The 14,601-nt window shown below is 40.8% G+C and overlaps 1 protein-coding gene across 2 annotated transcripts in view; it reads left to right on the top strand.

The window, feature by feature from the left end:
• The window catches only part of TMEM9B (TMEM9 domain family member B), a 17,614-nt gene extending 3,013 nt beyond the window's left edge, over nucleotides 1-14,601 (top strand). For both annotated transcript variants that reach the window (XM_010384840.2, XM_010384839.2), the window contains 3 exons: nucleotides 5,703-5,811; nucleotides 8,641-8,775; nucleotides 13,419-14,601. In XM_010384840.2, the coding sequence (XP_010383142.1) occupies nucleotides 5,728-5,811; nucleotides 8,641-8,775; nucleotides 13,419-13,574 (375 nt within the window). In that variant the 5' untranslated portion in view covers nucleotides 5,703-5,727 and the 3' untranslated portion in view covers nucleotides 13,575-14,601. The remainder of the gene's footprint in view (nucleotides 1-5,702; nucleotides 5,812-8,640; nucleotides 8,776-13,418) is intronic.

The following is a 14,601-nucleotide window of genomic DNA, read 5'->3' as shown; positions in this document are numbered from 1 at the left end:
TTCTTTCTGTGATTGCCAGTGTTATCCCAGAATGCTCATCAAATGCATAGTTTTCTTTTTAAGTGTTTCATTTGAAGCAAAAATAGGAAATTCTATTTCTATTTGAAAAAGTGAGAGTAAGGCACTAAGTGCATGATGCAGGCCTAAAGGTATACAAGCCAAAACACTAAGACCCAGGTAGGCAGAGTTTCATGGGGGCATATGAATGGGTTTGTGGCACCTAAACTACCCATAGTTCTCTTCCTGTACTCCCTTAAGTTTTGGTGAGGGACCTTTCTCCCTCTTGCTTTTCAGTGGAAGGTTAGCAAGCCTCCTTTATCTGGGTTATAATTTTTACAACTTGTAGGTTTTGATGATGTATTGCCAAGTGTGGGAAGCTATGTTTAAAAGTGTCAGAAGGCTCAAGAAGAAGTGGAAATGAGCTATGTAGTCAGAGTTTCCCATTTGGTGTAAATGAAGAAGTTACAGGTGTGCCAAGATACTGACCTGTTCAGCCCTTGGGCAGTCAGGCAGGCCTGTGATGACTGGGGGATCTTGACTGAGTAGCCACCAGCAGCCTTCTCTGCTTATCCCAGCAGACCTGATAAATAGCTTTTTCTATGTGTGCCGTGAAACAGTTGGGATGCAGTTGTGTTACAGCAGGATGAATGTGTTCCTTCCTATGGAATTGTGATGCTTTATGGTTTGTAACCACGGTAGAAGATGGATGGGATAGGAATTTAAGAAAAATAGTTCCAAATGGTAGGAGCTTTCACATGTACCTGATTTCATAGCTAAATAGCCATCAAAGAGTTAGAAAGCAAGATTAAATTCATTCAGTTAACAGTATTCCAACCTGACTTTAAAAAAGAAAAGGCAGCCATCGAGTATGGTTTGTTCCTCTGATGCCACTGTCTGTTCTTCCCTGATACGCATTTAGGTTCAGTCTCATATTTGTTAAGTGTGTTCTTGAGAACTTCTTGTGAACCTCTGTGTTCCACTGTAAGTGGTGTCATATTAACCAAGCGATTTGGCCATATACTTACAGGTTTTATATCAGGAAGTTACTTTATATGATACAAGAATGTTCAGGCCAGGCACAGTGGCTCACGCCCGTAATCCCAGCACTTTGGGAGGCTGAGGCAGGCAGATCACCTGAGGTCAGGAGTTCAAGACCAGCCTGGCCAACAGGGTGAAACCCTGTCTCTACAAAAAATACAAAAAAAATTAGCCGGGCGTGGTGGCGGGCGCCTGTAATCCCAGCCACTCCGGAGGCCGAGGCAGGAGAATTGCTTGAACCCGGGAGGCGGAGGTTGCAGTGAGCTGAGATTGCGCCACTGCACTCCAGCCTGGGTGACAGAGCGAGACTCCGGCTCCAAAAAAAAGAATGTTCAAATAAATCTTTATGTTACTTCCAAATAATTTTCCAAATTTATTCAATGCTTACAGTTTATTATCAGTTAAGAAATGCGATGCCTGTCTTTTGTGTAGCAAATGAACTCACTATTCAAGTGTTTAGCACTAATCTTTTCACTAATTTCTTGTTATTTCAGACTCAGACATGTCATTCATCCCTGGTTATTAGTAAAAATAGCTTTGAAAACAGTTGAGGCAGGACATGGTGGCTCACACCTGTAATCCCAGCACTTTGGGAGGCCAAGGCAGGTGGATCACTTGAGGCCAGGAGTTCGAGAACAGCCTGGCCAATATGGCGAAACCCTGACTCTACTAAAAATATAAAAATTAGCTGGGCATGGTGGCACACACCTGTAATTCCAGCTACTCAGAAGGCTGAGGCAGAGAATCGCTTGAGCCGCAGAGGCAGAGGTTGCAGTTAGCTGAGATTGTGCCACTGCCCTCTAACCTGGGTGACAGAGCATGACTGTGTCTCAAAAAAAAAAAACAAAAAACAAAAAACAAAGAAAAGAAACAGTTGAGAATAAGGCTTGCTTGAGGTTTTTCTTCCCTCTCTCCCTTGTTTCTTTCCTGCAGCTTAGCATTTTTCTGGGGATAGGTTCCCAACTGGCACTGAAAATTTTTAACTGACTTTACAAGGGCAGGCAAGTTATGATTCACCAGATTTATGGCTTTATGAGGCCTCCGGTATCTGTGAGGGCCTCGATATAGTTTACCTTTTGTTTTCTAGGCCTTTCATTTTGTCCAGTTTTTATCTTTAAGTCTTCATTGACTTATGCTGGCTGACTTAAAACTTAAGAGTAGTTGGAGTGCTCTGGTGTGTGTTTGGGGTGATTTAAAGCTAATGATGTGTTCCTTTTGGCACTAGGGGGAGGTGTTGCCTAGTTAAGTGATTAAGCTCTGACTAGGTCTAGCTGTTTGTAACGACTGGTCAGCCAAAATCAACCTTCCTGCTTCCTCTCCAGCTGGGCACAACTTTTGCACAGCACTCAATATCTTTTTGTTATTAAAATGTATGTGTCCTTCAGAAGAAATCCTCAATACTTACTTATCATTTAAAATTCTCAAGTCATTCTTAGGTATTGTTGCCAAGGCTTCTGAAGCTGAAGTAGGAAACTAAATAGGAGATAATTTCATTTTCCTGAGGTTCAGAGATAAAGAACTGACCTAGGAAGCAGGAGTCCTGGATTCTGGTCCTTTCTCTTTTTTTTTATTGCTAGAGTGCAGTGGCACGATCATAGCTCATTGCAGCCTTGATCTCTTAGGCTCCAGTTACCCTCCAGCCTCAGCCTCCTGTGTAGCTGGGACTACTACTGTCACCCAGGTTAGAGAGCAGTGGCACAATCTCAGCTAACTGCAATCAACCTGGCTAATTTTTATTTTTGTCGAGACTGGGTCTCACTATGTTGCCCAGGCTGGTCTCAAGTTGGCCTCAAGTGATCCTCACATCATGGCCTCCTAAAACTCTGGGATTATAGGGATGAGCCACCATGCGTGGCCTGATCCTTTTTCAAATACGATTTTACTCTGTGACCTTCTCTAAGTGTGATGCTAGATGAGCTCTCTGATCCTCAGATAGATAACCCCTCTTATGGGATATAGTTCCCTCTGCCCATTTTGTGCCTGCATCCAATTGGGTACATGCCTGGTCTTCTGTATATTTGGAACAGATATCACACACTTTCATGGTGAAAGTTGTGGGGCCTTACCCGTATTTGAAATACCATCAGTGGAAATTTAATTTTTCATTTAATTTTTCATTACTACCTAATTACCTGTTAAGAATAACTTGGGCCGGGCACGGTAGCTCATGCCTGTAATGCCAGCACTTTGGGGGGCCGAGGCAGGCGGATCACCTGAGGTTGGTTGGGAGTTTGAGACCAGCCTGACCAACATGGAGAAACCCCATCTCTACTAAAAATACAAAATTAGCCAGGTGTGGTGCACATGACTGTAATCCCAGCTACTTGGGAGGCTGAGGCAGGAGAATCACTTGAACCTGGGAGGCAGAGGTTGCAATGAGCCGAGATTGTACCATTGCACTCCAGCCTGGGCAACAAGAGTGAAACTCTGTCTCAAAAAAACAAAAAACAAAACAAAAAAAACCCAACCTAACAACTTCTATCATATACCATTTTTGGTTATTTTTTCTAATGCCACAGTTCAGAGGGAACACAACATGAAAAGATGAATTTCTAGAAATTAATTTCTTTTTTGTTTTTTTTGAGATAGCGTCTCACTCTGTCGCCCAGACTGGAGTACAATGGCGCGATCTCCACTCACTGCAACCTCTGCCTCCCGGGTTCAAGCGATCCTCCTGCCTCAGCCTCCTGAGTAGCTGGGATTATAGGCATGCGCCACCACACCCGGCTAATTTTTTTTATTCTTAGTAGAGATGGGGTTTCACCCTGTTGGTCAGGCAGGTCTTGAACTCCTGACCTCATGATCCACCCGCCTTGGCCTCCCAAAGTACTGCTGAGATTATAGGCATGAGCCACCACACCCGACTCCAGGCTGGAGTGCAATGGCATGATCTTGGCTGACCGTAACTTCCACCTCCCAGGTTCAAGCGATTCTCAACTCTCAGCCTCCTGAGTAGCTGGGATTACAGGCATGCACCACCATGCCTGGCTAATTTTTTTGTATTTTTAGTAGAGACAGGGATTCTCCATGTTGGTCAGGCTGGTCTTGAACTCCTGACCTCAAGTGATCTTCCCGCCTTAGCCTCCCAAAGTGCTGGGATTACAGGCATGAGCCACTGCACCTGGCTGAAATTAATTTTTAATTGACACAATAACTACATATTTATGGGATACATAGTGATGTTTCAATTCATATAAGATATAGTGATTTGATCAGAATATTTAGCATCTCAGACATTTATCATTTCTTTGTGTTGAAAATATTCAACATCCTCCTTCTAGCTATTTGAAACTCTAATATAATTGTTAACTACAGTCATCCTACAGTGATACAGAACACTAGAACTTATTCCTCCCACCAAGCTGTAACTTTGTTTCCAAAAAGTACATTTTGGTAGAGAAAGAGAAGGAATCACCCTAGAGTACTGGGCGTCCCCAAGAGAATGGGTAAGATGAGAGGATGGTGTAGTAGAGTGCTTGAGGCAGCCAGGAATGCCTAACGAAGAGATGCCAAAAGGAAAGAAAATTGTCCAACAGCTGGCAGGAGGACAGGAAAGCTCTCCCTATTTTGCTGAAGGTGATCAGAGTCATAGACTCTTAATAGTTGAGGAGAATAATAATTTAGTTACTGCTTAGAATTGACAGATTTCTAGGAAAAATCTGATAGCACTGTGTTTACATAAACTATAAATAATTAGCCTTGAAAATGGGGTTGGGGAAATAAGTAGCATTCAACAAAAACATTCATCCTTTTGTTAGTTTTTATTTAGTTCTTTGGAATAACTAGTTTTTGTTTTCAAATATTTTTGTTATTCTATTTCTCCTTGCTTTTTCAGATTTGCTCATTAAGAAAAGTGATTGTTTCCTCCTGTGTGTGGCTTTGAGGGTTCAATTTTGAGAGTTTCAGAATTTACCACTCTGTTAAACGTGATTAGTCATTCATATACCCCACTGGCAGTTAAGAATGATGTTGATTGGGAATGGTGGCTCACACCTGTAATCCCAGCACTTTAGGAGGCCAAGATAGGAGGATCACTTGAGGCCAGGTATTCAAGACAAGGTTAGGGCAACAAACCAAAACCTGATCTCTACAACAAATTTAAAAATTAGCGAGGCGTGGTGGCATGCTCCTGTAATTATAGCTGCTCTGGAGGTTGAGGCAGGATGATCACTTGAGCCCAGGAGTCTGAGTGAGTTCTGATGGCGCCATTCCACTACAGCCCAAATGACAGAGCAAGACCTTGTCTCTTAAAAAACAACAAAAAAGAATGATGTTAATTAACAAAAGAGATAATCTTAATATTTGAACAGTGCCCACATCACTTTAAACCATTTAAAATAATTTTGCTTAGTAACTAAACAAGTCTAAAGATGACTTGATTTGTTATACTTAACAAATCTCTCATTTGGGATTTTTTGGGTGCCTTTTTGCAACTTTGAAAATAGACACTACTATATATGTGTCTTTGTGGCTTCTTAAATGGTTAGAACTTACCAAAATGCTAATATTGAGAGCAGAAATTATTTTACTTTATCTTATTATTTGTTTTTTATGCTCTTTCATTGGGTAAGTTTAGTGATTATTCTGGATTTCAGGAAAGTTTTGGTCAGAGTGAGCAGAAGAGCTAGCTGGGCTTAAGCGGCATTTTATCTTTGTTTTCTCAGTGATTGCCTTCATGTTGTGGAGCCTATGCCTGTGCGGGGGCCTGATGTAGAAGCATACTGTCTACGCTGTGAATGCAAATACGAAGAAAGAAGCTCTGTCACAATCAAGGTAAAATATATATCTCTATATATACCTGTCTGTCTGTCTACCTCTTTTCTGTTTCTGCATGGTTTCTAGACAAGACAGAAAAATTTGGACCCCCACCCCAAAAGGAATAATGGGCCTGTTCTGCCTGCCTCACTGAGATGGTTTGTGGATTAGTTAGGATATGTTAGATATGTGAAATGGCACAAAAATGTCCTATGTGTAATTAGCATATTCCAGAAAGATATCCCAGCTTCTATGTAGGCCATGTGTGCCAGAGGCTGAGAGAGCAGCATTTATAAACCCTCCTCTCCTTGCATTTCCAGCCCTTTGAAAAAATTAAATATAGTAATTATTCTAGAACTATTACTTATGGATTTTAAGATTTCCCCTCTTCATTTCCTGTAGGACAGGGGTCCCCAGCCCCCAGGCCACAGCCCAGTCTGCGGTCTGTTAGGAACTGGGCCACTCAGCAGGAGGTGAGCAGTGGGCAAGTGAGCGAAGCTTCATTTTATTTACAGCCACTCCCCATCACTCACATTACCGCCTGAGCTCCACCTCCTGTCAGATCAGCAGCATTAGATTCTCATAGGAGCATGAACTCTATTGTGAACAGCACATGTGAGGGATCTAGACTGCGTGCTCTTTATAAGAATGAGAATCTAATGCCTGATGATCTGTCACTGTCTCCCATCACCCCCAGATGGGACTGTCTAGTTGCAGGAAAACAAGCTCAGGGCTCCCACTGGTTCTATATTATGGTGAACTGTATAATTATTTCATTATATATTATAATGTAATAATAATAGAAATAAAGTGCACAGTAAAAGTAATGTGCTGGAATCATCCCCAGACTATCCCCTACCACCCTGGTCCATGGAAAAATTGTCTTCCATGAAACTGGTCCCTGGTGCCAAAAAGGTTGTGGACTGTTGCTGTAGTAAATGGGATGCAGATAACTCTCATCGCTGTTTGTATCTCTAATGATTTCAGTTACTTTATTATAGTGGCTAATGGTTTTTCTTCCACTTTTTTTTTTTTTTTTTGAGATGGAGTCTCGCTCTGTTGCCCAGGCTTGAGTGCAGTGGCACGATCTCAGCTCACTGCAACCTCCGCCTCCTGGGTCCAAGCAATTCTCCTGCCTCAGCCTCCTGAGTAGCTGGGATTACAGGTGTGCACCACCACGCCCGGCTAGTTTTTGTATTTTTAGTAGCGACAGGATTTCATCTTATTGGTCAGGCTGGTCTCGAACTCCTGACCTCGTGGGTCCACCCACCTTGGCCTCCCAAAGTGTTGGGATTACAGGCGTGAGCCACCACGCCTGGCCCAAATTTTTTTTACATGGCACTTCCCATTCCTTTTCCCCCAAAAAGGCCCTGTGGGGAATCTGGGGTGGTTAGTTATAATAGTCACAGAGATTTCTGCAGTGATTGACCCTGTGGAAGAGCTCTTGCTCCAGCAGGTGCTGAACTTTAGAGAAATCCTCACTGTACAGTTGTTTAACAGATTTGTAAAAAATATGCAACTTATGTACCCTAACAGTCACTCACTATAAGTATACAATTCTATACATTTTAGTAGATTTAAAACATTTTAAAATCCAGTTTCAGGCCAGGCATGGTGGCTCACACCTATAATCGCAGCACTTTGGAAGCCCGAGGCAGGGGGATCACTTGAGGTCAGGAGTTCGAGAGGAGTCTGGCCAACATGGTGAACTGCATCTCTACTAAAAATATAAAAATCAGCTGGGTGTGGTGGCGCACACCTGTAGTCTCAGCTACTTGAGAGGCTAAGGCATGAGAATCACTTGATCATGGAGGCAGAGGTTGCAGTGAGCTGAGATCGCACCACTGCACTCCAGTGAGACTCTGTCTCAAAAAAATAAATAAATAAAATCCAGTTTCAGAACATTCCCACTACCCCAAAAAGATCCCTCATGCCCATTTACAGTTAATCCCCACTTCCAGCCCCAGTCCATCACTACTCTACTTTCTGTCTCTACATACATGGATATTTCATGTATATGGAATCATACAATGTATGGTCTTCTGTGACTGGCTTCTTTCATTTAGCACAATGTTTTTGATGTTTATGCAAGTTGTAGCATGTATCAGTACTTCGTTTCTTTTTATTGCTGAATAGTATTTCACTATATGAATTTGCATTTATCAGTTGATGGACATTTGGATTATGTCTGGTTTTTACTATTATAATACTGTCATGAATATCTGCACATGTCTTTGTATGAATATATATGTTTTTCATTCTCCTGGGTTAATTCCTTAGAATGGTAAAATTATGTTTAACTTTTTAAGAGACTGTCAGATTGTTTCCCAAAGTGGTTGTACCATTTTACATTCCCACCACAGCATATGAGGGCTGTTTCTCCATATCCTTGCCAACACTTGGTATTGTCTATTTATTTTATTGTAGTCCTTCTAGTGGGTGTGTCACACTGTGCTTTATCTCAGTACATGAATTAAGGTCACAAGAAAACATCACCAGCCTGGAAAATACTTTTGTATATCTAAATTGAGCTAAAGAGTAGCTGAATCTAGGACATGATGTTCAGCTGGGAGAAAAGACAAACTGCTGTGCTCGCAGTGGGGACAAGTGATTAGCAGTAGGTGAAGTTGGAGTCTTGAAGACTTGCAAAAAGATCCCAAAGATCTTTCCTCTTTTTTCTTAAATAATATTTTGGGGAAGAGTTGAGTTTATTTCTTATATTGCTATCTGGTTTGTATAGAAATTCTATAGGCTTAGCAGATATGTCGGTCAGTTTTACTATTATCATACAAAGTTCTGATTTATGGGCTTGAACAAAGATGTAACTTAATTTTCAATTTCCTTTAGGTTACCATTATAATATATCTCTCCATTTTGGGCCTTCTACTTCTGTACATGGTATATCTTACTCTGGTTGAGCCCATACTGAAGAGGCGCCTCTTTGGACACTCACAGTTGATACAGAGTGATGATGATATTGGGGTAAGTTCCCAGCCTGCCCTAGTGCTCATGGCCAGTCCCTGTCATCATTTGATGTGAAGTGCAAGTGAAAAACAGTCACATATAGATGTTCATGTGCTGAAGCAGATCCTCAACTAGAGAAGCTAAAAACAGCTCTGATTTCAGTATATATCTCGTTATGAAGAAATTACTTGATGAAGCCATAAATGTGGTGATTTAAACTGATGATCTTTGGTGAGTGTGCTATACAGGGCTTTGCTTCCAGTACCAAAGGCACAATTTTATTGCCATTCCCTGTTTACATTGAGAAAAGTATCAGGGATGGTTTTCTCTCCAAGCCCTCCTGCCTAAAACTCCTTTCCTGTCAATATCACCAAATATTTCAGAAGGCAGAGAGGTTTTTGTCAAGGGAAGTGTGAAGATCATGATGTTCTTTTCTTAATGAAGTACAACTTGATAACCTGCGATGTTTTATACTTCCTTTTTTTCTACTGCTTAAAAAAAAAAAATCTGTGGGCCAGGTGTGGGGGCATACACCTGTAATCCCAGCACTTTGGGAGGCCAAGGTGGGAGGATCACTTGAGCCCAGGAGTTCAAGACCACCCCGGGCAACATGGTGAGACCCCCATCTCCACAAAAAATAAAAACATTAGCTGGGTGTGGTGGTGCATGCCTGTGGTCCCAGCCATTCAGGAGGCTGAAACAGAAGTGTCACTTGACCCCAGGAGTTCGAGGCTGCAGAACTGTGATCACACCTGAGCAACACAGCAAGAAACCTGTCTAAAAAAAAAAAAGAAAAAAAAACTGAGCTCTTTAGAGAAAAATAAAACCATGACTACCATCATTCCAGATTCTCTTCCTATCTTTAAATCTCACACACACACACACGTGTGTGTGTACATTATATATGTTTATATATATAGTATATGTGTGTGTGTGTATAAATATATATAGTTGGCATAATCTGTATAAATTGCTTTATGGTCTCCTTTTTGTTTTAATATTCGTTTATTCAAAAATGTCCAGAAATTGACATAGTCCACAAACTTGTTCAGTACAGCCTAGAGAATTTTTTTTTTTTTTTTTTTTGAGATGGAGTCTCACTCTGTTGCCCATGCTGGAGTGCAGTGGCATGACTTTGGCTCACTACAACCTCTGCCTCCCAAGTTCAAGCGATTCTCCTGCCTCAGCCTCCCAAGTAGCTGGCATGCACCACCACGCCTGGCTAATTTTTTTTGTATTTTTGGTAGAGATGGGGTTTCACCATTTTGGCCAGGCTGCTCCTAAACTCCTGACCTCAAGTGATCAGCCCGCCTCGGCCTCCCAAAGTGCTGGGATTGCAGGCATGAGCTGCTGCACTTGGCCGGATATTTTTGTTTTATCATTATCCTGTATGAGATTGTTTCTGAATTTTCCATTCTTTCATTATTATATATAATTTTTTTTTAGAAATTACTTTTTCTTGTGGATTATTATATTGGACTATGTTCCTTAAAATGGGTAAAATTCAGAATTTTAAGGTTCAAGTCAAAAGCCAAACCCAGAGTGAGCCCTTGCCAACCAGTCAAAAGTCCTTTTACCCTGGAACGGCTTGTGGATCTATAGGCATAGACGTTGAAAGTCTTAAACTACATCCTTCCTTTACAGCATTAAATATCTGTTCCTGATTTCAGAAATAGATAATATAATAACACAAAACATAAGAGAAATGGATGTAGAGATGAAAACATGTAGGGCAGGCATTTAATTGGTGGGGTCACATGGTCAGTAATTGTTTTGTCCACCAGTGATTGATTCTGCTTGTGTATTGACTATTTGAGAACATTGTCTCTGAGAGGCCTGGCTGACTCTTCCATGTCTTTTTTTTTTTTTTTTTGAGACGGAGTCTCGCTCTGTCGGTTGGGCTGGAGTGCAGTGGCCGGATCTCAGCTCACTGCAAGCTCTGCCTCCCGGGTTTTACGCCATTCTCCTGCCTCAGCCTCCCAAGTAGCTGGGACTACAGGCGCCCGCCACCTCTCCCGGCTAGTTTTTTGTATTTTTTAGTAGAGACGGGGTTTCACCATGTTAGCCAGGATGGTCTTGATCTCCTGACCTCGTGATCCACCCGTCTCGGCCTCCCAAAGTGCTGGGATTACAGGCTTGAGCCACCGCGCCCGGCCTCTTGGATGTCTTTTAAACTGATTCTAGACAGAGAGAGGTTTTCTGACCAGAGCTGTGAATTAATGGTAACTCTACAAAAATAAGTGAATTTTAATGTTTAAAACTGTTGCTTATCCAAGGTGTGAGTTCTGCACTATTTATATACTTTAAAAATGTTGTTGTTAAATTATCAGTTTTCATTTCTTCTGTTTTTGTTCAGTGTAGAGCATTATAACGCAAATAAAAGTGAGTACAAATAGTTAAGCTCACAGCAAGTAGTCACAATATTTACTATATCACATATCCATGACACATCATCGTTATTACCAAAGCATTACACTAAAACATGTTTTGTATGTATTGTAATTTTATCAGGTGTGAAAAAGAACAAACATAAAAAGGGTAGATCTCTATTTGCATTCCCCCCGCATCCATGACCATGAGCAGCTAGTTCAGTCTCGTTCTGATAGGTAGAAAGCAGACCCAAAGGATTAGCTGGTTTGTTTAGTCTTTTGAACTTGTTCCTTAAGAAGATTTTTTCTCCCCTACCTTGAAGAATAGGTAACAGCACTAGGAAACTGAAAGGTCCTCTGCTGATCAAGTACATCCTTCTTCCCAGTAGTGCTTATGTCAAAACAAACCAGTGGTGATAATATTTTCCTCCTCTGGTCCTTGACTCAGGGGATGATATTTTATATACAAATTCACTGAATCACCATATTCTTATAGTGTCATTTTAATCTACCTGAGCAAAATCTGTTTTGAGACAATATAACACCAAGTCAGGGTTAGGCAGGCTAAGTTTTAGTCTTTGTGCTAATTTGTTAAATGACCTTGGGTCAATTTATTTCCCTAAGGGGAAATCAAATAATTCTATAACTTTAGACTGCCTCCTTTTTTTTTTTCTTACATTTTTAAAAACATTTTAAGCCTCATGGAATTGCCTTTATTATTTTCATTTGTAAGGTTAAAAGTTTAAAAATAGGTATAGGTCCCAGCTACTTGGGAGGCTGAGGCAGGAGGATCACTGAAGGCCAGGAATTCAAGGCTGCAGTGAGCCGTGATCACACCTGTGAATAGCCACTGCATTCCAGCCTGGGCAACAAGGCTAGACCCCATTAAAAAAAAAAAAAATTAAGTTCATGACCAGTCTGGGCAATATAGTGAGACCCCATCTCTTAAAAAAAAAAAATCCACTCTTTAAGAAAATTGAGTTTTAGGGTTTGTGCAGGCCATTACCTAAATAAAGTGAAAAGTTGAAGGAATTTTGGCAAAGAAGAGAAGGAAAGATTCTTTATAAAATCTCTTTGATGTCTCTCAAATGTAGACATTGTATAAATGCCTTGCTATAAAAACAAGACCAGGTGTTCTAACTCCTATAATTATAGTTGTATATATAGTTATGTGGTTATGTATATAGCTTTCCATATACATGCTGACTCCTGCCCTGGATATATAATAGAGCTTTTTCAAACATGCACCAGCAAAATAATGTTTCTCTCCTAGAGGCAAAGTTTAGTATAAGGGGTACAACTTGTGACTTGGATCTTCTGTTAGAACATTTAGAAGCTTTGCTAACATGGGGTTCAAGAAAAAGAGATCAAGGAAAAGGCAAATAAAAGCAATAAATTGCTATTGAAAGCTTTTTGTCATTTAGACAGCTGTATTTATATCTCATTCATAGATAGATTAGCATGATGGTTTCCTGTGTAATGACTACAAACATTCAGCTGTACTGGTTTACTTTGACCAGGATAGGTTGGTTTTCTACACAGATACCTGGGCAACCCTTCAATCGCCTCTTTCCTAAGGTGGCAACTTACATGGAAGCCACTGGGTGCTTAACAATGGAAGATTCAATCTTTGTTGAATAGAGAGGGTGATTGTAGCACTTGAGCTGCGTCTCTTTTCATTACAGATTGGGAAAGTGGGGAAATGCAGCTTTTGGAAGCTAGTCCATTTAGTGTATGTGTTGAGGATACAGGGAGAGATTAAAAACAACCCAAGATAAGACTCTGTCGCTCACCCTCCCACAGTGAATGTGGCCCCAAGCTGGCAAGAAAACCATTCTAATGGAGACACAAAATTAAAAGACAGATCTTTCCTCTGCCACAGATTAGCTATATAGTATCAAATAAAGCAAGGAAAGACCCTACTTTCTGTATCTATAACATGGAGAGATGTTAACATGAAAATAGATTTTCTTTTCCCTAGGAAGCCTTCTCTTTAACACAGATGACCACTGTCTTTTGCTTGGTCTCCACTTCTTTAAGGGAAATATCTTTGGAAATGGCGATCCATGGGAACGTTTCACAAATACTCCCTCATCTCTTATGTTTCTTGAACCACCTAGGTCTGTACTTGAGTTCTTACTCTATCTGGTAGTTGAGTGCTTAGCCAAATAGATGCTCTGTTGTTTGAAAAGTCCACCTACCCCTATCTCTGTGGTGGGCTGGTGACTGTTTTCTGTCTGTGTTTTACACTGACTGTGCCATCTCTAATGTTCTCCATTCCTGGACTTTTAGGATCACCAGCCTTTTGCAAATGCACACGATGTGCTAGCCCGCTCCCGCAGTCGAGCCAACGTGTTGAACAAGGTAGAATATGCCCAGCAGCGCTGGAAGCTTCAAGTCCAAGAGCAGCGAAAGTCTGTCTTTGACCGACATGTTGTCCTCAGCTAATTGGGAATTGAATTCAAGGTGACTAGAAAGAAACAGGCAGACAACTGGAAATAATTGACTGGGTTTTGCTGGGTTTCGTTTTAATACCCTGTTGATTTCACCAGCTGTTGCTGGAAGATTCAAAACTGGAAGCAAAAACATGCTTGATTTTCTTTTTCTTGTTAATGTAATAATGGAGACATTTTTAAAAGCACATAGCTCAAAGTCAGCCAATAAATCTTTTCCTATTTGTGACTTTTACTAATAAAAACAAATCTGCCTGTAAATTATCTTGAAGTCCTTTACCTGGAACAAGCACTCTCTTTTTCACCACATAGTTTTAACTTGATTTTCAAGATAATTTTCAGGGTTTTTGTTGTTTGTTTGTTTGTTTGTTTGTTTTGGTGGGAGAGGGGAGGGATGCCTGGGAAGTGGTTAAAACTTTTTTCAAGTCACTTTACTAAACAAACTTTTGTAAATAGACCTTACCTTCTATTTTCGAGTTTCATTTATATTTTGCAGTGTAGCCAGCCTCATCAAAGAGCTGACTTACCCATTTGACTTTTGCACTGACTGTATTATCTGGGTATCTGCACTTCATGGTAAACTGGATCTGAAATGCCTGGTGGCTTTTCACAAAAAGCAGATTTTCTTCATGTACTGTGATGTCTGATGCAATGCATCCTAGAACAAACTGGCCATTTGCTAGTTTACTGTAAAGACTAGACATAGTCTTGGTGTGTGTGGTCTTACTTATCATCTTCTAGTACCTTTAAGGACAAATCCTAAGGACTTGGACACTTGCAATAAAGAAATTTTATTTTAAACCCAAGCCTCCCTGGATTGATAATATATACACATTTGTCAGCATTTCCGGTCGTGTTGAGAGGCAGCTGTTTGAGCTCCAATGTGTGCAGCTTTGAACTAGGGCTGGGGTTGTGGGTGCCTCTTCTGAAAGGTATAACCATTATTGGATAACTTTCTTTTTTCTTCCTATGTCCTCTTTGGAATGTAACAATAAAAATAATTTTTGAAACATCCATCAGTA

Source organism: Rhinopithecus roxellana, chromosome 15 (assembly GCF_007565055.1).
Source record: "Rhinopithecus roxellana isolate Shanxi Qingling chromosome 15, ASM756505v1, whole genome shotgun sequence".
NCBI lineage: Eukaryota > Metazoa > Chordata > Mammalia > Primates > Cercopithecidae > Rhinopithecus > Rhinopithecus roxellana.
This window is presented reverse-complemented; position numbering and strand designations above follow the sequence as displayed.